Raw genomic sequence first — 23,965 nt, forward strand, 5'->3', positions numbered from 1 at the left:
CTTTCCATTAGTACTAACTTTATATACACTGTATATAAGTGACTTAAAGTTTTTATTTTAGTATTACTATAAAATAATTGACTGTAAAATAATTATTATTAATAATACAATATTATTATAGTACTGTAATAATCATTTGAATTTTGATTTTAATTCAATTTTTTATTTATTTTATTTTTTTTTTTTGAATATCCAAAGCGCGTGAAATCATTTTTGTTTTAATTATTTATTTAACAATTCAATCGATAATTATTAGTAGTATTATTACCACAGATATCGATACAAAAAAAAAGTTATTACTATAGTATTACTACTAACCGGTGATGAATACAACATTCAAATAAAAAAAAGTGATTGAATTGTTTGCGAGTTTTCAATAAAACAACCAAAAAAATGAGTAAAAAACCCGAAACGAAGGCCAAAAAGCCGAAAAAAGACACAAAACAACAGAAGATGGACGAACTTAAACAAGAAGTGGTTATGGATGAACACAAGATAGCCATCGATGAACTGTACGCCCGACTCGAAACAAAACCCGGAACCGGTCTGACCAGTGGTCAGGCAAAAGCCAAATTCGATAGAGACGGACCAAACAGTTTGACACCGCCGAAGAAAACGCCCGAATGGGTCAAGTTTTGTGGCCAATTGTTCGGTGGATTTGCCCTATTGTTATGGATGGGCGCTATCCTATGTATTCTGGCCTATGGTATACAGTATTTCTCAATCAAAGAACCAGAATTAGACAATGTATTCAATAATATTGTGACACAAAAAAAAATTGATTTTCTAACCATTGATTATTACAGCTATATTTGGGTATAGTATTGGCCGTTGTTGTCATCATTACCGGCTGCTTCTCCTACTATCAGGAGTCCAAGTCATCTGCCATAATGGAGTCGTTCAAAAAACTGGTCCCACAATCGGCTACAGTACTGCGCGACGGCAAAGTGCATACCATTCCCGCCGAAGAGCTAGTTGTGGGCGATATTGTCGAAGTAAAAGGCGGCGATCGGATACCGGCCGACATACGTATTATTAAAGCCGACGGCTGCAAAGTGGACAACTCGTCGCTGACCGGAGAATCGGAACCACAGCCGAGAGGACCAGAGATGACAAATGAGAATCCATTGGAAACCAAGAATTTGGCCTTTTTCTCGTCCAACTGTGTTGAAGGTACCGCTCAGGGAGTTGTCGTCCATACGGGCGACCGTACTATTATGGGTCGTATTGCCGGTCTGACCGCTGGCTTGGAAATGGGCGAAACTCCTATAGCCCGAGAGATACACCATTTCATTAATATCATTACTATATTTGCCATCTTTCTTGGCGTATCATTTTTCATTATAGCCCTCATAATGGGTTACAATTGGTTAGATGCGGTCATATTTCTGATCGGTATCATTGTAGCCAACGTTCCCGAAGGATTGTTGGCCACTGTAACCGTTTGTCTAACATTGACAGCCAAACGTATGGCTGCCAAGAATTGTTTGGTAAAAAATTTGGAAGCAGTCGAAACTCTAGGCTCGACATCTACGATATGTTCAGACAAAACGGGAACTTTAACCCAGAATCGTATGACTGTGGCTCACATGTGGTTTGATGGACGTATCGTTGAAGCCGATACTACTGAGAATAGGACAGGTATTTACCGTAACTTTTTTTTGTGCCAATAATTATTGTCCATTTAGTTATTTCGGGTACCAATTTTAACTATCGATTATCATTCCCCGCCCCAGGAGTTCAATTCGACAAGACATCGATCGGTTGGCAGGCATTGAGTCGGGCCTGTTGTCTATGCAGTAGAGCTGAGTTTAAGGCCAATCAGGAAAATCTACCTATTCTTAAACGGTATGACTACTTGAAAGTATATATATCGGGAATATTGATACTGTTTTTTTTCTGTGTGTTGAAAATGGACAGAGAATGTGTCGGCGATGCCTCTGAGTCGGCAATACTGAAGTGTATGGAAATGGCTATCGGAAATGTAGCCGAAATTCGCCAAAAGAATGCCAAAGTTGGCGAAATACCATTCAATTCGACCAACAAATATCACGTAACGATTCATAAAACTGAGGACAACTCATCTACCGATTCCTGTTATGTTTTATGCATGAAAGGAGCGCCCGAACGCATACTCGAACGGTGCTCTACTATACTTATGAACGGTGAGGACAAACCGCTGGACGACGGCATGAAAACGGCATTCAATGCCGCCTACGAAAAATTGGGCGGACTCGGCGAACGTGTTATCGGTTTCTGTGACTTCAAACTACCCATCAGTCAGTTTCCATCTGGTTTTATCTTTGATACAGAAAAGGCTAACTTTCCATTAGATAGCCTCCGTTTTTTGGGACTGATCGCTATGATAGACCCGCCACGGGCTGCAGTACCCGATGCTGTAGCCAAATGTAGAAGCGCCGGTATCCGAGTAATTATGGTTACCGGAGATCATCCAATTACTGCCAAAGCTATTGCCGAAGCCGTGGGTATTATATCGCCTGAGGGAGCAGCCAATGCAGCTATAGTTCCCGGACAACAGCTCAAAGACATGACACCCGAACAGTTGGATACGATTCTCAGATCGCATAATGAGATTGTCTTTGCCCGGACATCGCCACAACAAAAACTATTCATAGTCGAGGGCTTTCAACGTCAGGGAGCTATCGTTGCCGTCACAGGCGACGGTGTCAATGATTCACCGGCACTCAAGAAGGCCGATATCGGTGTAGCAATGGGTATCGCCGGCTCTGATGTTTCCAAACAGGCCGCAGATATGATACTATTGGACGACAATTTTGCATCGATAGTAACGGGTATTGAAGAGGGAAGACTGATATTTGATAATTTGAAGAAATCCATAGCCTATACTCTATCGAGTAATATACCCGAAATAACACCGTTTCTACTATTCATAGTCCTTGGTATACCGTTACCGTTGGGCACTATAACCATATTGTGTATAGATTTGGGCACTGATATGGTTCCGGCCATATCGCTGGCCTACGAAAAAGCCGAAAGCGATATAATGAAACGCAAGCCAAGAGACTCCAAAAAGGACAGTCTGGTTAATCAACGACTCATTCTACTATCCTATGCCCAGATCGGTATGATTCAGGCAGCGGCCGGTTTCTTCACCTATTTTGTTGTTATGGGTGAATCGGGTTTTAAGGCCAAACGACTTCTAAACATTAGATCCAAATGGGAATCGAAAGCCATCAACGATCTGACCGATTCCTATGGCCAACAGTGGACATACACTCAGCGCAAGAAACTGGAGTATACCTGTCAGACAGCATTTTTTGTCTCAATAGTTATCGTCCAATGGGCCGATCTGATCATCTGCAAGACCCGACGCAACTCAATCATTCAACAAGGAATGACTAATCATGTGCTCAACTTTGCACTGGTATTCGAGACAGTTTTGGCCGCTTTTTTGTGCTACTGTCCCGGTATGGATCTGTTTCTACGATTGTATCCATTGAAGTGGCACTGGTGGCTACCGGCTCTACCATTTTCGGTCATCATATTCATCTACGATGAGATACGCAGATGGCTTATCCGGCGCTATCCGGGAGGTTGTGTTGAACGGGAAACCTATTATTAATACCTGTTTTTATTAGCATTTTATACAATATATACTCTAATATAAGTCATTAATAATTTATAATTTTTAGTCTAACTTTTTTTTAAAATATACTGTATGTTATGAATTGTAAATGTATTTGATTTTAAATAATTATAATATAATACTGTACAATAAATTTGATTATTTTATTTTTTTAAATCTTAAATTAATAGTTAACAAACTAAAGGGTAATTTGTTTGAAAATTTTAATATTGAGTGAATCTTTCAGATACTTATCGGCTGCCAAATGATTGTCCAACAAATAGTATGTGTGTCCCATCTGTTTCGTGTTTCGGATTAATCGATATTGAAATTTGTAAATAAGTTTTGATATCAGTCTGCCTTTGGCTCACACACACACTCTCTCTCACACATACTCTCCCTCACACACACACACTCTCATTCACTTTTTTCTTTGAAGACGGCGTCGACTCTTTCTTTTTCGTCGCCGACTGTTTTGCCGACGGTTCACCCGACAAGTATGGCAGTTACAAGCGCTCGATCCGGTACATCGCTGATTGGCGCGATTCCGGTCGTGCGATCGGCTCCTGGATCGCCGGTTACGTCGGGATCGAGTACGAGAACCTATCGCTTTAGTGTCCCTGCGGACAGCCATTGTGTTCCTTTTCAGGGCAGTTGTGTTCTGTCGTATAGCTGCGGTATGACTATTGATACCACGGGTGTGATATCTTCGGCCGCTACGCGCAGCTGCCTGTTCTACCGGCTGTACCGATGATGACTGTACCGGCGATGACTGTACCGGCGATGACTGTACCGGCGATGACTGTACCGGCGATGACTGTACCGGCGATGACTGTACCGGCGATGACGATGACTGTACCGGCGATGACTGTACCGGCGATGACTGTACCGGCGATGACGATGACTGTACCGGCGATGACTGTACCGGCGATGACTGTACCGGCGATGACTGTACCGGCGATGACTGTACCGGCGATGACGATGACTGTACCGGCGATGACTGTACCGGCGATGACGATGACTGTACCGGCGATGACTGTACCGGCAATGACGATGACTGTACCGGCGATGACGATGACTGTACCGGCGATGACAATGACTGTACCGGCGATGACAATGACTGTACCGGCGATGACTGTACCGGCGATGACTGTACCGGCGATGACTGTACCGGCGGTGACTGTWTCACTGGCTGCTGACTGTCCCGACGGCCCAAAAGCATTTGGCCGACTTGTTCAACAATAGTCGGAATTCTTCTGTCCAGCACCCGATCGATTGCCAACTCCAGTTGCTGTTGGTCTTGGGATTGCGTTGATTCTGTTTTCTCTTTATTTGAAGACATGTCTGACTGAATGACTGTTTAAAATTTTAAATTAAATAATAATAATAATAATTGTTGTATTAATCACGCGTCAAAAATCTCGCGATTAATACAACAATTATTATTATTATTATTTTATTTAAAATTTTAAACAGTCATTCAGTCAGACATGTCTTCAAAGAAAGAGAAAACAAATCCCAACGCAATCACCAGACAAACAATTAAAGACAAAACAACTTCTGGAATGTTTGGAAAGAGTTTGAAGTCAAACACGGAAACGAAGACACCATACGAGAGATGTTACGTATTAAGCGATCGGTGGCCGTGACGTTCAACACACAAGTCAACTATATGACCGCACAGATGTTGGCCGCAGTCAACGGTGGCGGCCGTAGTAGTGAAGCATCGGAACCGACTTCGATGAGCCAATTGGAGACAGACTTCAAGCTTACGAACGAAGAGAAACGTCAACAAAGAACGATATTTAAAGTTACAGCCAAAACATGCAGAAGAATTTGATTACTGCCGATCGTTTGGACGAAGCGGCCATCAAATTGGCCGATATTGTCAACAGAGACGACTTTCTATCGAAAGCCGGCAAATCTAAGCACCAGTTGTGGACCGAATTGAGTGAATTGATTTGCAAGAATCCCGATAAAGTACACTCACTTAACGTTAACGCCATTATACGCGAAGGTATCAAACGATACGCCGATGAACAGGGAATACTGTGGATATCGTTGGCCGAGTACTACATCCGCAGCGGTTTGTTTGAAAAGTCACGCGATATCTATGAAGAAGCCTTACTGTCGGTAACGACGATCAAAGATTTTTCGCAAGTTTTCGACGCCTACGCACAGAGTGAGGAACAGCTGATTAAAGCAACGATGGATATGACAAATCTGAGCGATGACGATGATATTGATCTTGAATTACGAATAGCCCGTTACGAGGATCTAATCGAAAGGCGACCTCTGCTGTTGAATAGTGTAGCCTTAAGACAGAATCCGCATAATGTCGATGAATGGCACAAACGAGTCGGACTGTTAGAGTCAAAACCCGAACAAGTGGTCGAAGTCTATACCGAAGCCGTACAAACCGTAGATCCAAAGTTGGCTGTCGGCAAAGTACATACACTGTGGATTAATTTTGGTAAATTTTACGACCAAAATGGCCAGTTAGAGGACGCCCGAGTGATATTCGAAAAGGCGACTACAGCGGCGTTTACCAAAGTTGATGATTTGGCCGCTGTTTGGTGCGAATGGGTTGAGATGGAGCTCCGACACGACAACTGGAAACAAGCACTACAGCTCATGTACAGGGCTACGGCAGCACCGCCGCCATCGGCCAAGAAAGTGTCCTATCATGACCACACGGAACCGGTACAAAATCGGTTATACAAATCACTGAAGATTTGGTCCATGTATGCCGACCTCGAAGAAAGTTTCGGTACGTTTACCACAACCAAAGCCGTCTACGACCGTATTATTGAGCTAAGGATAGCCACACCTCAAACAATCATGAATTACGGTCTGTTTCTCGAAGAACTTAACTATTATGAGGAGGCGTTCAAAGCCTACGAAAAAGGTATATCACTGTTTCGGTGGCCAAATGTTTACGATATTTGGAACACCTATTTAACAAAATTTTTGAGACGTTATAAAGGCTCGAAACTCGAAAGAGCCAGAGATCTATTTGAACAATGTTTGGCCAATTGTTCGGAAAAAATTGCCAAAAATTTTTATCTATTGTACGCCAAATGCGAAGAAGATTACGGATTAGCTAAACACGCGATGACTATCTATGATCGGGCCGTACAAGCAGTTCTACCTGAAGAACGATACGAATTGTTTAATATATTTGTCCGAAAAGCGGCCGAAATGTTTGGCGTTACTCATACGCAACAAATCTACGAGAAGGCTATCGATGTCCTGAATGATAGCCAGGCCCAGGATATGTGTCTAAAGTTTGCCGAATTGGAGCGAAAGTTGGGTGAAATAGACAGAGCCCGAGGCATATATGGCCACTGCAGCCAAATGTGTGATCCGCGAACTTCGGCCAACTTCTGGAACGTTTGGAGAGTTTGAGGCTAAACACAGAAACGAATACACCATACGAGAGATGTTACGTATTAAGCGATCGGTGGCCGTGACGTTCAACACACAAGTCAACTATATGACCGCACAGATGTAGCCGCAGTCAACGGTGGCAGCCGTAGTAGTGAAGCACAGGAACCGACTTCGATGAGCCAATTGGAGACAGACTTACGAACGAAGAGTCTAATCTGAAAGCGCCGATAATTGGCGCCAACAATTGATTTGTTTTCATTGAATTTCTATTTCATATTATCATATATTTTGGCAATCATTTTGTAAATAATTTATTATTAGTTATTTTTAAATAATTTAATTTTATTACTTATCATTCATCCACTGCTGTGTTTGTGTCTCTAAATTAATAAATCAGTTATCGGTATTTTATTTTTTTATTATTATATAATAATTATTTTCAAAAGAAAAATAAATAATTATATATATATTTATCATAAATTTTGTTTATAAATATTTTTAAAAAAAGTATCAATGACATTGATTGTATGTGCGGATCAGCTAAATGTAGAAAATTTATTTGATAGTGTTTTTTATTTAATTAGAAAAATAAGTATACAGTATAACAAACTAAACAGGTACCCACCCTAACCCCCCTAACCTAATTAATAGTACAGTACTATTCTACTGTATTATTATGATTTTATCTACTATTATACGGGGGTATGGGGGGGGGTTAGGGGTACCAGTGATACTATTAATAATTATACTTTAATTAATTTTATACTAGAGAGAGAGAGAGAGAGAGAGAGAGAGAGAGAGAGAGAGAGAGAGAGAGAGAGAGAGAGAGAGAGAGAGAGAGAGAGAGAGAGAGAGAGAGAGAGAGAGAGAGAGAGAGAGAGAAACAAAAATTAATTGATGTCAACAACAAAAAAAATATTACCGTATTTTTTGTTGTTGTTGTTAACCTTCTATTATATGATTAATCCAATTAATTATTTTGTGATTATTATTATTATTTTTTAATTTAATTAATTATCAATTATTTAGTAGTTTTAAACAATTTTTGTTTAAAAAAAATCAATTTTATACACCACACAATCAATAATTATTTTGTTGTTATTGTTATTTATACAGTACAAATTAATTAATTAATTATTATTATTATTATTTTTGTATATATAAATTATACCAATGTTATTTCAATAATAATAATTAGGATGATGAGGGTAACAATTTTATTTTAATTGAAAAAAAAGTTACTTAAAAATACCTATAAAAAATCATTTTGTTTTTTAGTAATCTTTATAATACATTTTACTACTACTACTACTACTAGTACTATATCATTGTTATCAAAATTAATAAATTCAATACTATTTTAAATCAATTTGATTAATCAATTTTATCATTATCATCATCAAAAATAAATTTATTACAATACAATTTATATTATCATATCGTTTTAATCCGAAATTAGTTTCTATGTATACCTTTTATGTTTATTTAAGGGATTAAAAAGATAACGTTTTGCATGGCTATAGTATAACTTATACTTATTCAAACATTTTTCATGTACAGTAAACTATCAATTTATATATATTTAAACAAAAATAGATATATCTTATAAAAAGTTAAACATTATAATTATATTCAAAAAAAACTTGAAAAGTTTTATAAATGAAAAACTTTTATTACTCACACAATTTGTGACATAAATTTTAGCCGATTTTTGTCTTCGGCCTTAATTGCGGACAAATTATTGCAATATTTGTTTCGGACAGTAATTGTCTCTGTCCTTCATCAGCGCAATTGCTGTACAAACTGACAGCACTGTTGGTCATTAGGTACTTATGGTATGTGAGAGAGTGACCAGAAATGTGATAATTGATACCCTATTTGTGCCATAAAACATATTTTTTGGGTAGTTTTGACTTAAATTGTTTACTAATCATTTAAATACTGTACAAAAAATTCAATAATATAATCATTGCTCCCACAGAAACTGGCAAATGCCAGCTCCTGTAGGAATAAACTAAAAATTAATTAATAAATTCTAAATATTGATTAGGAATGTTTGTTTTATCGTTAAATTTATCATTCATTAATGGTACATTTTTTAATTTATTAGTAGCAATATACCATTTTTCTAAAAATTTTCTAGATTTATTATTATTTTCGTGAATTAAAATTTTAGGGTTATTAAAATTTATATTATGTTTTGTTTTAAATGAATGTTCAGCAATATTAGATTTTATATTGAAATTATTTAAAGCTTTTTTGTGTTCATTTAATCTACTATTTAACTTTCTTTTAGTTTCTCCTATATATTCACAGTTACAATTAGTACAACTTATATCATATACTACACCTGATTTATCTAAAATATTATCATTAAAATTATGTTTTAATAAAGTTTTTATATTTTTACCTCTATTATATATAACTTTAATATTATATTTATTGAATAAGCATTTTAAATGTTGACTTAATCCCTTATAATATGGAAGTATAATAGTGTTTGAAAAATTAAATGCAAATTTATTAATATTAGGACTAGTTGTATTTAATTTAGTATTGTTAATAATCATATTTATTAAATTTTTTGGATAGTTATTTTTTAGTAAAATACTATATATATTWTTCAATTCATCATCGAGATCTTTATTATTATTGCAATGATTAAAAGCTCTATTTACTAAAGTTTTTATAACAGATATTTTATATTGAATTGGATGATGAGACCGAAAATTTAAATACCTATTTGAATGGGAAGGTTTTCGGTATACACTTGTATATAATTTATTATCTACTTTTTTAATTAAAACATCTAAAAACGGTAAAATACCTTGATCATTTTCTTTTTCAACTGTAAATTTAATTGAATTCATATAACTACATGTTTTATTTATGTGTTGCACAAATAAATCGGCATATCTTTTATTTATAATTAAAAACGAATCAACTACATAAAATTTAATAAATTTAGGTTTATAGCTAAATGTTTCAATAGCTTTTTCAAATATAAATCTAACTATACATTCACCTATAACAGGTGATAGAGGACAGCCCATAGGGGCACCTGCTATTTGTTTGTAATATATTTCATTAAATAAAAAAGTATTATTTGACATACAAAATTTTATTAAATTTATTATTTCTATAATTGGTAAACTAGTTAAATTAGATAAATTACTGTAATTTTTTAAATAGTTTTCTAATATATTAATTGCTATATTAATTGGTATATTTGTAAAAAGGTTTACAATATCTAATGATAGCATTATATCATTTTTTGTTAATTTTATTTTATTAATTTCATTACAAAATTCATTTGAACATTTTAGAGAATATATACTATTTCTAATAATAGGGCTAATAATATTACTTAAATATTTAGATAATTTATTTAAAGGGTAATTATAATATGGACAGATAATTCTACATGGATTATTTAATTTATGTGTTTTAACTAGTCCATATATTACAGGCGTACTGTAATTGTTAGGATACAAAGATTTATATTGATTGTAATTAATATAATTTGATTTAATTAATCTATTTAATATATCAATTAATTTACTAGCAATTATTTTTGTTTTATCTTTACTTAATTTTTCATAAATTTTGGTATCTGATAATATATTTTCTATTTTATTAATATAGTCAATACTATTTAAAATGACTGTTTTATTACCTTTATCAGCACTAGTTATAACAATATTTTTATCATTTCTTAAATTTTTAAGACATTTATATTGATTTATTGTTAAATTAGTAATTGGTTTTTTGTAGTTTTTAATTAAATTAACTATAGAATTTCTAACAGTTGCTAATTCAATTTTATCAGTTATTAAATTAGATAATCTGTTTTCTGTATATGCTAATAATGTATTTATTTTAATATCTTTAGGAGTTATTTGAAATTTAGGGTCTAATGCTAATATAGTTTTTTCAGTTTCAGTTAATTTTTTATTAGACAGATTAATAATCCAATCATTATTATTTATGGATAAATTATTATCAATAAATCTGGTATTTAATTTATCAAATTTATATTTTTGTGTTTTTCTATATTTAAATTTATTGTATTTACTAGTTTTATTAACTCTTTTTTTCTAACATATTTATTACAAACTTTGGTAAAATGTTACTTAATTCAATAAATATATTATTACAAACTTTTCTCAATTTAGCTAATTTTATTTGTGTTTGAATAATTCTAGAGTTTAAATATTTTAAACTACATTCATTGGAAGCTTTTCTACTTAAATAAAAATTATCAATAGGTTTTATAAGTAATGATTGAGGGATAACTTTATTTTTGGCACATTTAATATTAAAGGTTAAGTGTTCTTGGTACCTTACCATTTTGATGCACTCTCTCTCCCATTTTTTCCCCATTTGTAGACCATTATGTCCTCCATATTGATTAATAAGTTGATTTAGGTTTATGTTATCACAATCACTCATTATAAATGAAAAACTTTTATTACTCACACAATTTGTGACATAAATTTTAGCCGATTTTTGTCTTCGGCCTTAATTGCGGACAAATTATTGCAATATTTGTTTCGGACAGTAATTGTCTCTGTCCTTCATCAGCGCAATTGCTGTACAAACTGACAGCACTGTTGGTCATTAGGTACTTATGGTATGTGAGAGAGTGACCAGAAATGTGATAATTGATACCCTATTTGTGCCATAAAACATATTTTTTGGGTAGTTTTGACTTAAATTGTTTACTAATCATTTAAATACTGTACAAAAAATTCTGTGGGAGCAATGATTATATTATTGAATTTTTTCTACAGTAGTTAAGAAAATTTTTTTAAAGTATAGATTTGAATAAAGCATCAAAAACAAGCATAATAAATATGCATTAAAATTTTGATATCTCTTMGGGAACAGAGAAAATGGCGGCCAAAGTAAAGAAAATTTTAAGAAAATTTTTTTAAAGTATAGATTTGAATAAAGCATCAAAAACAAGCATAATAAATATGCATTAAAATTTTGATATCTCTTCGGGAACATAGAGAAAATGGCGGCCAAAGTAAAAAAATTTAGGTAAAAATTTTAACGTTTAGAATTGTATAGAGCATCAAAAATAAGATATAATTGATCAAAAAAAATTTTCAAAAATGGCGGAAAAAGTATAAAAAATTTTAGGTAAAAATTTTAACGTTTAGAATTGTATAGATCATTAAAAATAAGATATAGATCAAAATTATCAATATTTAAAAAGTATGATTATAGTTGTTTATTTTGTTATACTAAATCATTTGATACCACATATGAGTAGTTTATTTTGTCATACTGAGTCACTTGATATCCTGCATGACTATAGTTAAGTATATTATGTCATACTGAGACATTTGATGCCGTACATGACTAAAGTTGAGTTTATTTTGTCATACTGAATCATTTGATGCCGTACATGACTAAAGTTGAGTTTATTTTGTCATACTGAGTCATTTGATGCCGTACATGACTAAAGTTGAGTTTATTTTGTCATACTGAGTCATTTGATATCAATATTTAATTTATGTATATTTGACGTTTTTTAAATTTTTAAATGTTACTCTATAGCCGCTATAATTATATAAACGTATGGTTTTCAATGCTATTCAAGTTTTTTTTCTGAAAATGCTTTCTAGCATTCTTAACTGGTTTTATATTTTGTCTAATTTTATGAAAATAGTTACTTTCAATAATTTTTATTTATTTATTCTCTTATTATTTTTTATATTTTTTTCTTTATTTTATATTTTATTATTATTTCTCTTATTATTATTATATATTTTTTCTTTTATTATTTTTCATATTATTATTTGTTATTGAAAAAATGCTTTAGTTATTAAAATTATATGCACTAAAAAAATTAATTATCGACTATATAGAAAAATATGATTAATTATACAGTATTATTTATTATTTTTAATTAATTTATTAATTTACATATTTCTAAAAAAGCATAAAAATCAATTATAATATGTTTTTTAATTCTTGTATTTCTATTCATCCTGCACAATGATAAAATTTTCAAATTTTATTGAAATTTTTAATTTTTATTGAAAGCAATGTTATTTCTATGGGAAATTTTAAATGTTTATTGAGCTCTGGTAGGTTTTAGGGACAGGTAGGCAGGTGTTGTGTAATTAAATTTTGCTATACTTTATAAGTCACAGGGCACCGGGAGGATAGTTACCTGTGCTAAATTTTTGTATATTTTTTCAAATGCAAAATTTTTTTTCAACAATGATTCAATTTTAAATTTTTTAATAATAATTTAAATATATACTGTTAATATTAGGTATTCATGACGCATTTTATAATACTAAAAAGCAACTATGTTTTTGTATGACCCCACGTGTTATTTACAAATCGTTTTGTTGACATTTTGATACATCCATTAATATTTTTGGCCGCCATCGTTGCGTTTGTTCCACGACGATATTCGTATTCCATGGCATATCTGACTCGGAGGTCGTGTGATGTTAAGCCGTGTATCGAATCCATAATAAATATCACATGTTTATAACACAAATAAAGTAATGGATATATCAAGATGTCAACAAAACGATTTGTAAATAACACATGGGGTCATACAAATACCTAAAGCCTACCTGACCCTAAAAGCTACCTGAGCTCAATAAACATTTAAAAATTCCCATAGAAATAACATTGCATTCAATTAAACTTTTAAATATTAACAATACATTTTTAGGTTTGAAATAAAATATGGTTGTTGATGAAATGTGCACGCATACATACAAACAGACAGAACTATTATCTTAAAGTGTTATCTTGATTTAACAATATAATTATTTATATATATATATATTGAATTATTTGTATATTAATGTATTAACTCTTATAAACAATACAACACAACAACAAACACATGATTTTTATACAAATATTTAATATTAGATTTTAATAATAAATATTATTTTTTAAAAATATCTATTACTTGCCATATGATTGTGTGATATATTATAGACCCCATAGCTATCAATACATTAAGTCTGTCGGTCTGTTCGGTGTCCTACGATGACATAGGTTCGAATCCACACTCTGCTACACATTAAAAAAAAATTTTATTGAATTTTTTTCTTTCTTAAATTAAGGAGTTAGTATGGAAATGCTTTTGAAGCATTATCAACTATTTTTTTTATTAATTTATTAATCAAAATTTTTTTAACTGATATCACACACCATATTATGATATATCATATTTTTTTGTAACTAAAAATATTAAACCCAGTGTTAATAATAATTATAAATAATTTACTATTAAAAAACTCAAATATATACAGTATATAAAATTGATTTTTTTTAAAAAAAAACCATTCAATGAATAGACTTAAATAGAAAATATTTACTAAATGTATAGAAATTTATTTTAGCTGTAATAATACAATTTTTATTAAATATCTAAAAAATGTTAATTAGTTGTGTCATAATAGTTGTTACAAATTATATAATTTATGTAATGTTACACATTTATTAATTATAAATTGCTATTACTTTAAGTGTCAAAAAATAAACTTATGGATAAAATTTTATGCTGAATTTATATTTTATTTATTTAATTTATTTTATATATGTGGTAATACTTAACAAAATTACTGTCAATACTATAATTATAGATAATATCAATAAATATTTAACATTTCATAAATATATAGACAATAATTACAAAAAATTGAATATAAATACAGTATATAACTAAAAAATTAGCATAAAATATATCTAATTGTTATCTAATAATAATGTACTAATAATTTCATAATAATAATAATAAATTAAGGGTTGAATTCATACAATTGGCGATCGATTATAAGCCACTGAATTTAGGACAAGGATTTCCCGATTTTGCTGCCCCGAGACATGTCTGTACCGCACTATCCGAGGCCACACTCAACGATGACAATGTCCTACTAAATCAATATACCCGTGGATTTGTAAGTCATAATATACAGTATATTTTAGCCTATAATTTATAGATTGCAAATCAATAACATTACTTTCCGGTATATATACTGATTTTATATTTATAGGGTCATCCTCGACTGGTCAATGCACTTAGTAAACTGTACTCCCGATTGTTAGGCCCGTTTTATTAAAAAAATTGTATTATAGTATTTAAAAATAACAAAATGATCAAAGTTAGTTACTAGAAAAAATTAATTAATTTTACTTTTTTAGAAAAATAAATATTTTAAATCTATATTTAACAATATAATTATTTATATATTAAATTATCTGTATATTAATGTATTGACTGTTATAAACAATACAACACAACAACAAAAAACACATGATTTTTATACAGATATTTAATATTAGATTTTAATAAATAAACATAAAATTTAAATATCTATTACTTACCATATGATTGTGTGATATATTGTTGAGTCTATAAATTATAGTAATCTATATAGTCTATAATATAGACCCTATAGCTATCAATACATTAAGTGACCCCTAAATAAAAAAATTGTTTAAATATTTTTATTTTAATCAATTTATTCATGAAAATTTTTTTTTTAAACTTATATCACACACCATATTTTATCATATATTTTTTGTACCTAAAAATATTAAACCCAGTGTTAATAATAATAATAATAATTATAAAGAATTTACTATTAACCATTTGAGAATGCTTTAAAAGCATTTCCACACGAATTCCTTAACTTAAAAAGGAAAAAATCTAAAAAAAAATAAAAAAAAACAGTTGAGAATGCTTCAAAAGCATTCCCATACGATCTCCTTAACTTAAAAAATTAAAAAAAACAAAAAAAAATCAAAAAAAAAATTTGTAGCGGAGCCTGAATTCGAACCTATGTCCTCGTGGGACAGACAGACAGACTTTTAGAATGCATATACGTATTCCTTTCAGGAATTCGTGAAAATACTCTCCAAAAAAATATATCAATTAAATAGTTTTTTTTGTTGAAAAACAAATCTCATTCAATGAATAGACTGTTTAAGACAACTGTAGACATCATTAGTAGATCTCATTTCATTAACAATTCATTTAATAATAGTTTATTGAAATTATCGCCAAAAATATCACAGGTTTTTATAATTATAATTTTTTAAATTATTAATATTATGTAATTAAATAAATTATTTTAATAATTTGATTAAATATAAAAATAACTTTTACACATATCATGTATAAAAAATATTTTATAAAAAATAAATACAGTTTTTTTAATATATGTTTTTTCAATTATCGATAAAACAATAGTTTTAAAAAAATTGTTAATTTTTTTATTATACCTGTAGTTAGCAGTCATGTCGTCATCGATGGCCACTCAAGATATTGCCGCCGACCGTATCAAAGGTAGTCAAGAAAGTGTTTGGTTAGTATTTTTTTAATTATTATTATTATTATTATTAACTATTAATTAGTGTAAATTGTATGTAATTTTACACAAATTTTATGAAATGATTTTAATTATAAAAATAAATAAAATAATAGGTCTTTTTTGAATTTTTTTGATACCTGTATAATACAGTATATTACGTGTATGTAATATATATATCAGGGTTAAGCAAGGTTTTGGATTTTGGGGGGGTAGACCGGGGTAAAACTTGCAAAATTCTCGAAAAATCTTGGGGGGGGGGGGGGGGGGGTATTGAGTAGGATAAAATTTTTATTGCATTTTAAAACGGCAATTTTTTAAAAATTCAAAATCAAGGGGGGGATCAAGAGAAAATTCCTTAAAAATTCTTTAAATTCCCGAATATTGCCATGTAAATTCCATAAAATTCCCATAAGTTCCCGTATAAATTGCCAGGAAAATAGAAAAAAATTCTCAAAAAATAAAAAAAATAAAAATTAAGAAAAACTTAAATTTTAACAAAATGTAAAATAATGTATTTAAAATTTAAAAATACTTGATAAAAGCATTAATGATACACTATGAGTTATTTTTACTATTTTAATAAATTTTAATGTTTAATATTTAATAATAATTAATGTTTATCAAGATAACACTTTAAGATATTTGTTTTGTCTGTATGTATGCGTGCACATTTCATCAACAACCATATTTTAATACAAATCTAAAAATGTATTGTTATATTTTCAATTTTTATTTAAAGTAATGTTATTTCTATGAAAAATTTTAAATGTTTATTGAGCTCAGGTAGGTTTTAAGGATAAGTAGGCAGGATCTGTGCAATTACATTTTGCTATATTTTATGACTCACAGGGCACCGGTAGGTTAGATACCTGTGCTAAATTTTTGTAAATTTTTCTCAAATGCAAAATTTTTCTCAACAATGATAAAATTTTCAATTTTTATTAAAATTATTAAATATATATTTAAAAATCTAAAATTTCTTAAGAGTTTAGACGAATTAATGTGTATTGGTACTGTATTTTGTTATATTAGTTTAAGTATTTTGATGTATAAAAAAATCAAGCAGCCATTCAAATTACTAATGATGAATATTTTTAAATTAGTAAAAAGATTGCACAGCTATACATGTTGCGCGGGACAAACTAGTAGTTTATAAGTATATATATTTTATTTTAAAATTTTATTTTTATACAAATAATGACTGAAAATTAACTATTTAATTCAATTTTTGTTTAAGTTTTAGTTATATTTATTATAAAATTGAAAAGATTTTTAAAATTATTTATTTAAAATTTTAAAAATTATTAATAAAAACTTTATAATCTAAGTATTTATTGTTATACTAACTTCTTAAACTATCTTAAATTTTTATTTAAATTGTAATATGATTAGTCTTCCCAACAAATAAGGAATTTTTAATTTTAATATTTTAATATTTTAATTAAATTAATGTTATTTTAACGTTATTTTAACTAATATACTTATTTTTTAATCAATAATTAGATTTGTATAAATTATAAAAACATAAAAACACTTACTAAAATAGTATGAAGTAAAATTAAAAATTTTATAAATTTCAAAAAAAATTTTCTGCGACTTCGGCGCCGAAATTTTAGGGGGGTATTTTGGTCTTACCCCCTACCCCCCTTACTTAACGCTGATGTATATGTAATGTATATGTAAGATATGATAATTATATTTTTTACTGTAGAAAATATTTGCTAAATGTATAGTAATTTTTTCCCTCTAATAATACAATTTTTATTAAATGTCTAAAAAATGTTAATTAGTTGTGTCATAATAGTTATAACAAATTAGTAATAATTTCTCTAATGATACACTTAATTATTATTACTATTACTTTAAGTATGAAAAAATTTAAATAAACTTATGGATAAAATTTAAGCTGAATTTATATGTATATATTTTATGTATATGGTAATAGTTAGCAAAATTACTGTCAATACTATAATTCAAGATAATATCAATAAATATTTAACACTTCATAAATATATAGACAGTAATTAAAAAAAATAAATACAAATATATAACTAAAATAATTAGCATAAAATATATCTAATTGTTATTTAATAATAATGTACTAATAATTTCATAATAATAGTAATAAATTAAAGGTTGAATTCATACAATTGGCGATCGATTATAAGCCACTGAATTTAGGACAAGGATTTCCCGATTTTGCTGCCCCGAGACATGTCTGTACCGCACTATCCGAGGCCACACTCAACGATGACAATGTCCTACTAAATCAATATACCCGTGGATTTGTAAGCCATAATATACAGTATATTTTAGCCCATAAATTGCAAATCAATAACATTACCCCCGGTATATATACTGTTTTTATATTTATAGGGTCATCCTCGACTGATCAATGCACTGAGTAAACTGTACTCCCGATTGCCGGGACCTAAATGCCCAAAAGGAAGTACTGGTAACGGTTGGCGCCTATCGTTGAAATGTCGCCGGTGCATTGGTAAGGCCAAATGGCATCACTTTAAACTGATATAAGCCATCAGGTGTTATAAATGCTGTCTTAGGTCTATCCGAAACTTTTACATGAATATTCCAATAGCCACTCAATAAGTCCATTACAGTAAAGTATTTGCTTCCTTCAAGAGCTGCGAGTGCATCGTTAATTAATGGTAACGGATGTCGGTCTTTGATTGTAATCGAATTTAATTTTCTGTAGTCTACACAAAATCTAATTTTCCCATTTTTCTTCTTAACTAATACTACAGATAAAAACTATACGGTGATTTACTTTCTTCGATAACATTTGCATCTAACATTTCTTTTACTTGTTGTCGTATTATTTCTTTTTCTTTTGGTGAATTTCTATAAGCGCGTAAGCGTACCGGTTATTCGGTTGTTAACTTAATTTTGTGTTCGCTTTTCCCAGCTGTAAAACAGATTCTCCAAAGAGATCTTTATTTCTTTCAAGTAATCTAAGCATTTTTTGTCTCTTGTAATTATCATTAGTAATGATATGAAACTGTTTTTTATTATCATCTACGCTTTCAATCATGTAATTCTCTTCGCATCCGTATTGAGGGTATGATATTGGGTACATTAAGGCTATTTTGAGATTTTTACACAAGTATTTATTAGATTTTGACGAATTGTATAAAATGACATGTATTGGTTTTTGTAAATCAATAATTGTTTCTTGTATTACAATCTGATAATCGTCATACAGTCTCTTAACTGGTTTAATAAACCAAATTGTGTATTAGGTGGTAGATTACTTTTATCAATCTCACATTTAGCATTAGTCATCGTTTCATTTGGAATATTATAATTTTGACATAGTCTAACGTCCAGAGTCGAGTCTAATTCTTGTATAATAAAGTCTGAGTTTATCCAATCAATTTGTTCTTCGTTACCAAAGTCTAGTTTTAATTTTGATTTTTTGCAAAAATCAAGACCCAGAAGTGCTGAATATTTGATCTTGTATGTATATTTCATTGTCGATTTCATCATTCAATTTATCGTACTGTCCAATTCATAACGTTTGTTGTTTAATAGTACTATTTCTTTTCCTTTTCTTTCTTTTGGCTGTTCTTTAATTTTGTTAGTAGTTTAGAATTGATAATAGATACTATTGATTCTGTATCTATAATCCGTCATAAATCTAAAATATTATTTAATTTAATTTTTCTTTTTATAAGGGTAGTCGATTCCTGAGGAGACCGGTCTAAATGGACGAAATTATTCTCCTCAGTTAATTACGTCGTCACCCGTTTCCCTTGTTGTTGTTGTTAACACGACAATCTCTAGCAATATGACCTATTTTATTACATTTATAACATTTTACTATTTTCTTCCAATTAGTATCTGAGCGTCGTGTTTCTTTTTTAGTGTCATCTTTAGGCTCCGATATTTCCACAGGCTCCTTAGGTGCAAATTGATTTCCTCTCAACATTAAGCGTTTCATGTATCTAATATTTTCTTGCATTTGTTACATTTCTTGCGATTGTTGTTGTTAAAATGCATTCTGTTCCTTTGGGCGGTTATCCACGGGATTAAAATTGAATCTAACTCTTCGTTTACCCGCTTCTTTTTGTTGATAAAGTCAAGTCACAAGATTTGTCTGTAAATACTAATCTGTCATAAACTGTATTCAAGAGTCACAAAGAAGTCACAAGATTTGTCTGTAAATACTAATCTGTCATAAACTGTATTCAAGAGTCACAAAGAAGTCACAAGATTTGTCTGTAAATACTAATCTGTCATAAACTGTATTCAAGAGTCACAAAGAAGTCACAAGATTTGTCTGTAAATACTAATCTGTCATAAACTGTATTCAAGAGTCACAAAGATGTCACAAGATTTGTCTGTAAATACTAATCTGTCATAAACTGTATTCAAGAGTCACAAAGAAGTCACAAGATTTGTCTGTAAATACTAATCTGTCATAAACTGTATTCAAGAGTCACAAAGAAGTCACAAGATTTGTCTGTAAATACTAATCTGTCATAAACTGTATTCAAGAGTCACAAAGAAGTCACAAGATTTGTCTGTAAATACTAATCTGTCATAAACTGTATTCAAGAGTCACAAAGAAGTCACAAGATTTGTCTGTAAATACTAATCTGTCATAAACTGTATTCAAGAGTCACAAAGAAGTCACAAGATTTGTCTGTAAATACTAATCTGTCATAAACTGTATTCAAGAGTCACAAAGAAGTCACAAGATTTGTCTGTAAATACTAATCTGTCATAAACTGTATTCAAGAGTCACAAAGAAGTCACAAGATTTGTCTGTAAATACTAATCTGTCATAAACTGTATTCAGTCACAAGATTTGTCTGAGTCACAAAGAAGTCACAAGATTTGTCTGTAAATACTAATCTGTCATAAACTGTATTCAAGAGTCACAAAGAAGTCACAAGATTTGTCTGTAAATACTAATCTGTCATAAACTGTATTCAAGAGTCACAAAGAAGTCACAAGATTTGTCTGTAAATACTAATCTGTCATAAACTGTATTCAAGAGTCACAAAGAAGTCACAAGATTTGTCTGTAAATACTAATCTGTCATAAACTGTATTCAAGAGTCACAAAGAAGTCACAAGATTTGTCTGTAAATACTAATCTGTCATAAACTGTATTCAAGAGTCACAAAGAAGTCACAAGATTTGTCTGTAAATACTAATCTGTCATAAACTGTATTCAAGAGTCACAAAGAAGTCACAAGATTTGTCTGTAAATACTAATCTGTCATAAACTGCATTCAAGAGTCACAAAGAAGTCACAAGATTTGTCTGTAAATACTAATCTGTCATAAACTGTATTCAAGAGTCACAAAGAAGTCACAAGATTTGTCTGTAAATACTAATCTGTCATAAACTGTATTCAAGAGTCACAAAGAAGTCACAAGATTTGTCTGTAAATACTAATCTGTCATAAACTGTATTCAAGAGTCACAAAGAAGTCACAAGATTTGTCTGTAAATACTAATCTGTCATAAACTGTATTCAAGAGTCACAAAGAAGTCACAAGATTTGTCTGTAAATACTAATCTGTCATAAACTGTATTCAAGAGTCACAAAGAAGTCACAAGATTTGTCTGTAAATACTAATCTGTCATAAACTGTATTCAAGAGTCACAAAGAAGTCACAAGATTTGTCTGTAAATACTAATCTGTCATAAACTGTATTCAAGAGTCACAAAGAAGTCACAAGATTTGTCTGTAAATACTAATCTGTCATAAACTGTATTCAAGAGTCACAAAGAAGTCACAAGATTTGTCTGTAAATACTAATCTGTCATAAACTGTATTCAAGAGTCACAAAGAAGTCACAAGATTTGTCTGTAAATACTAATCTGTCATAAACTGTATTCATGAGTCACAAAGAAGTCACAAGATTTGTCTGTAAATACTAATCTGTCATAAACTGTATTCAAGAGTCACAAAGAAGTCACAAGATTTGTCTGTAAATACTAATCTGTCATAAACTGTATTCATGAGTCACAAAGAAGTCACAAGATTTGTCTGTAAATACTAATCTGTCATAAACTGTATTCAAGAGTCACACAAATCTGTCATAAACTGAAGTCACAAGATTTGTCTGTAAATACTAATCTGTCATAAACTGTATTCAAGAGTCACAAAGAAGTCACAAGATTTGTCTGTAAATACTAATCTGTCATAAACTGTATTCAAGAGTCACAAAGAAGTCACAAGATTTGTCTGTAAATACTAATCTGTCATAAACTGTATTCAAGAGTCACAAAGAAGTCACAAGATTTGTCTGTAAATACTAATCTGTCATAAACTGTATTCAAGAGTCACAAAGAAGTCACAAGATTTGTCTGTAAATACTAATCTGTCATAAACTGTATTCAAGAGTCACAAAGAAGTCACAAGATTTGTCTGTAAATACTAATCTGTCATAAACTGTATTCAAGAGTCACAAAGAAGTCACAAGATTTGTCTGTAAATACTAATCTGTCATAAACTGTATTCAAGAGTCACAAAGAAGTCACAAGATTTGTCTGTAAATACTAATCTGTCATAAACTGTATTCAAGAGTCACAAAGAAGTCACAAGATTTGTCTGTAAATACTAATCTGTCATAAACTGTATTCAAGAGTCACAAAGAAGTCACAAGATTTGTCTGTAAATACTAATCTGTCATAAACTGTATTCAAGAGTCACAAAGAAGTCACAAGATTTGTCTGTAAATACTAATCTGTCATAAACTGTATTCAAGAGTCACAAAGAAGTCACAAGATTTGTCTGTAAATACTAATCTGTCATAAACTGTATTCAAGAGTCACAAAGAAGTCACAAGATTTGTCTGTAAATACTAATCTGTCATAAACTGTATTCAAGAGTCACAAAGAAGTCACAAGATTTGTCTGTAAATACTAATCTGTCATAAACTGTATTCAAGAGTCACAAAGAAGTCACAAGATTTGTCTGTAAATACTAATCTGTCATAAACTGTATTCAAGAGTCACAAAGAAGTCACAAGATTTGTCTGTAAATACTAATCTGTCATAAACTGTATTCAAGAGTCACAAAGAAGTCACAAGATTTGTCTGTAAATACTAATCTGTCATAAACTGTATTCAAGAGTCACAAAGAAGTCACAAGATTTGTCTGTAAATACTAATCTGTCATAAACTGTATTCAAGAGTCACAAAGAAGTCACAAGATTTGTCTGTAAATACTAATCTGTCATAAACTGTATTCAAGAGTCACAAAGAAGTCACAAGATTTGTCTGTAAATACTAATCTGTCATAAACTGTATTCAAGAGTCACAAAGAAGTCACAAGATTTGTCTGTAAATACTAATCTGTCATAAACTGTATTCAAGAGTCACAAAGAAGTCACAAGATTTGTCTGTAAATACTAATCTGTCATAAACTGTATTCAAGAGTCACAAAGAAGTCACAAGATTTGTCTGTAAATACTAATCTGTCATAAACTGTATTCAAGAGTCACAAAGAAGTCACAAGATTTGTCTGTAAATACTAATCTGTCATAAACTGTATTCAAGAGTCACAAAGAAGTCACAAGATTTGTCTGTAAATACTAATCTGTCATAAACTGTATTCAAGAGTCACAAAGA

The 23,965-nt window shown here is 30.5% G+C and overlaps 3 protein-coding genes across 4 annotated transcripts; 2 read left to right on the forward strand and 1 right to left on the reverse strand.

Annotated features, from left to right (window-relative positions):
* Positions 1-253: 253 nt before the first annotated feature.
* LOC128955052 (sodium/potassium-transporting ATPase subunit alpha-like) lies at positions 254-3,671 on the forward strand. Of its 2 annotated transcripts, XM_054300685.1 has the most exons (5): positions 254-747; positions 807-1,173; positions 1,348-1,641; positions 1,737-1,848; positions 1,921-3,671. In XM_054300685.1, the coding sequence occupies exons 1-5, from the start codon at positions 394-396 to the stop codon at positions 3,602-3,604; spliced, it is 2,811 nt and encodes a 936-aa protein (XP_054156660.1). In that variant the 5' UTR covers positions 254-393; the 3' UTR covers positions 3,605-3,671. The 2 variants fall into 2 exon arrangements, with proteins under 2 accessions (XP_054156660.1, XP_054156658.1); XM_054300683.1 differs by having other exon boundaries at positions 807-1,641.
* Positions 3,672-4,028: 357 nt separating this feature from the next.
* Positions 4,029-4,951, reverse strand: LOC128956067 (uncharacterized). The gene has a single exon (XM_054301749.1). The coding sequence runs from the start codon at positions 4,947-4,949 to the stop codon at positions 4,029-4,031; it is 921 nt and encodes a 306-aa protein (XP_054157724.1). The 5' UTR covers positions 4,950-4,951.
* A 124-nt stretch (positions 4,952-5,075) lies between these two features.
* On the forward strand, positions 5,076-7,355 carry LOC128955057 (pre-mRNA-splicing factor syf1 homolog). Its single transcript, XM_054300690.1, is given in 2 exon segments — positions 5,076-7,005; positions 7,007-7,355. Coding segments are annotated over 2 exon segments (1,689 nt in total). The 5' UTR covers positions 5,076-5,431; the 3' UTR covers positions 7,122-7,355.
* The last annotated feature ends 16,610 nt before the right edge of the window (positions 7,356-23,965 follow it).

The sequence above is a fragment of the Oppia nitens genome, unplaced genomic scaffold (assembly GCF_028296485.1).
Source record: "Oppia nitens isolate AA-2021 unplaced genomic scaffold, nextdenovo-longstitch-racon4-pilon3 scaffold2_pilon_pilon_pilon, whole genome shotgun sequence".
In the NCBI taxonomy this organism is placed as follows: domain Eukaryota; kingdom Metazoa; phylum Arthropoda; class Arachnida; order Sarcoptiformes; family Oppiidae; genus Oppia; species Oppia nitens.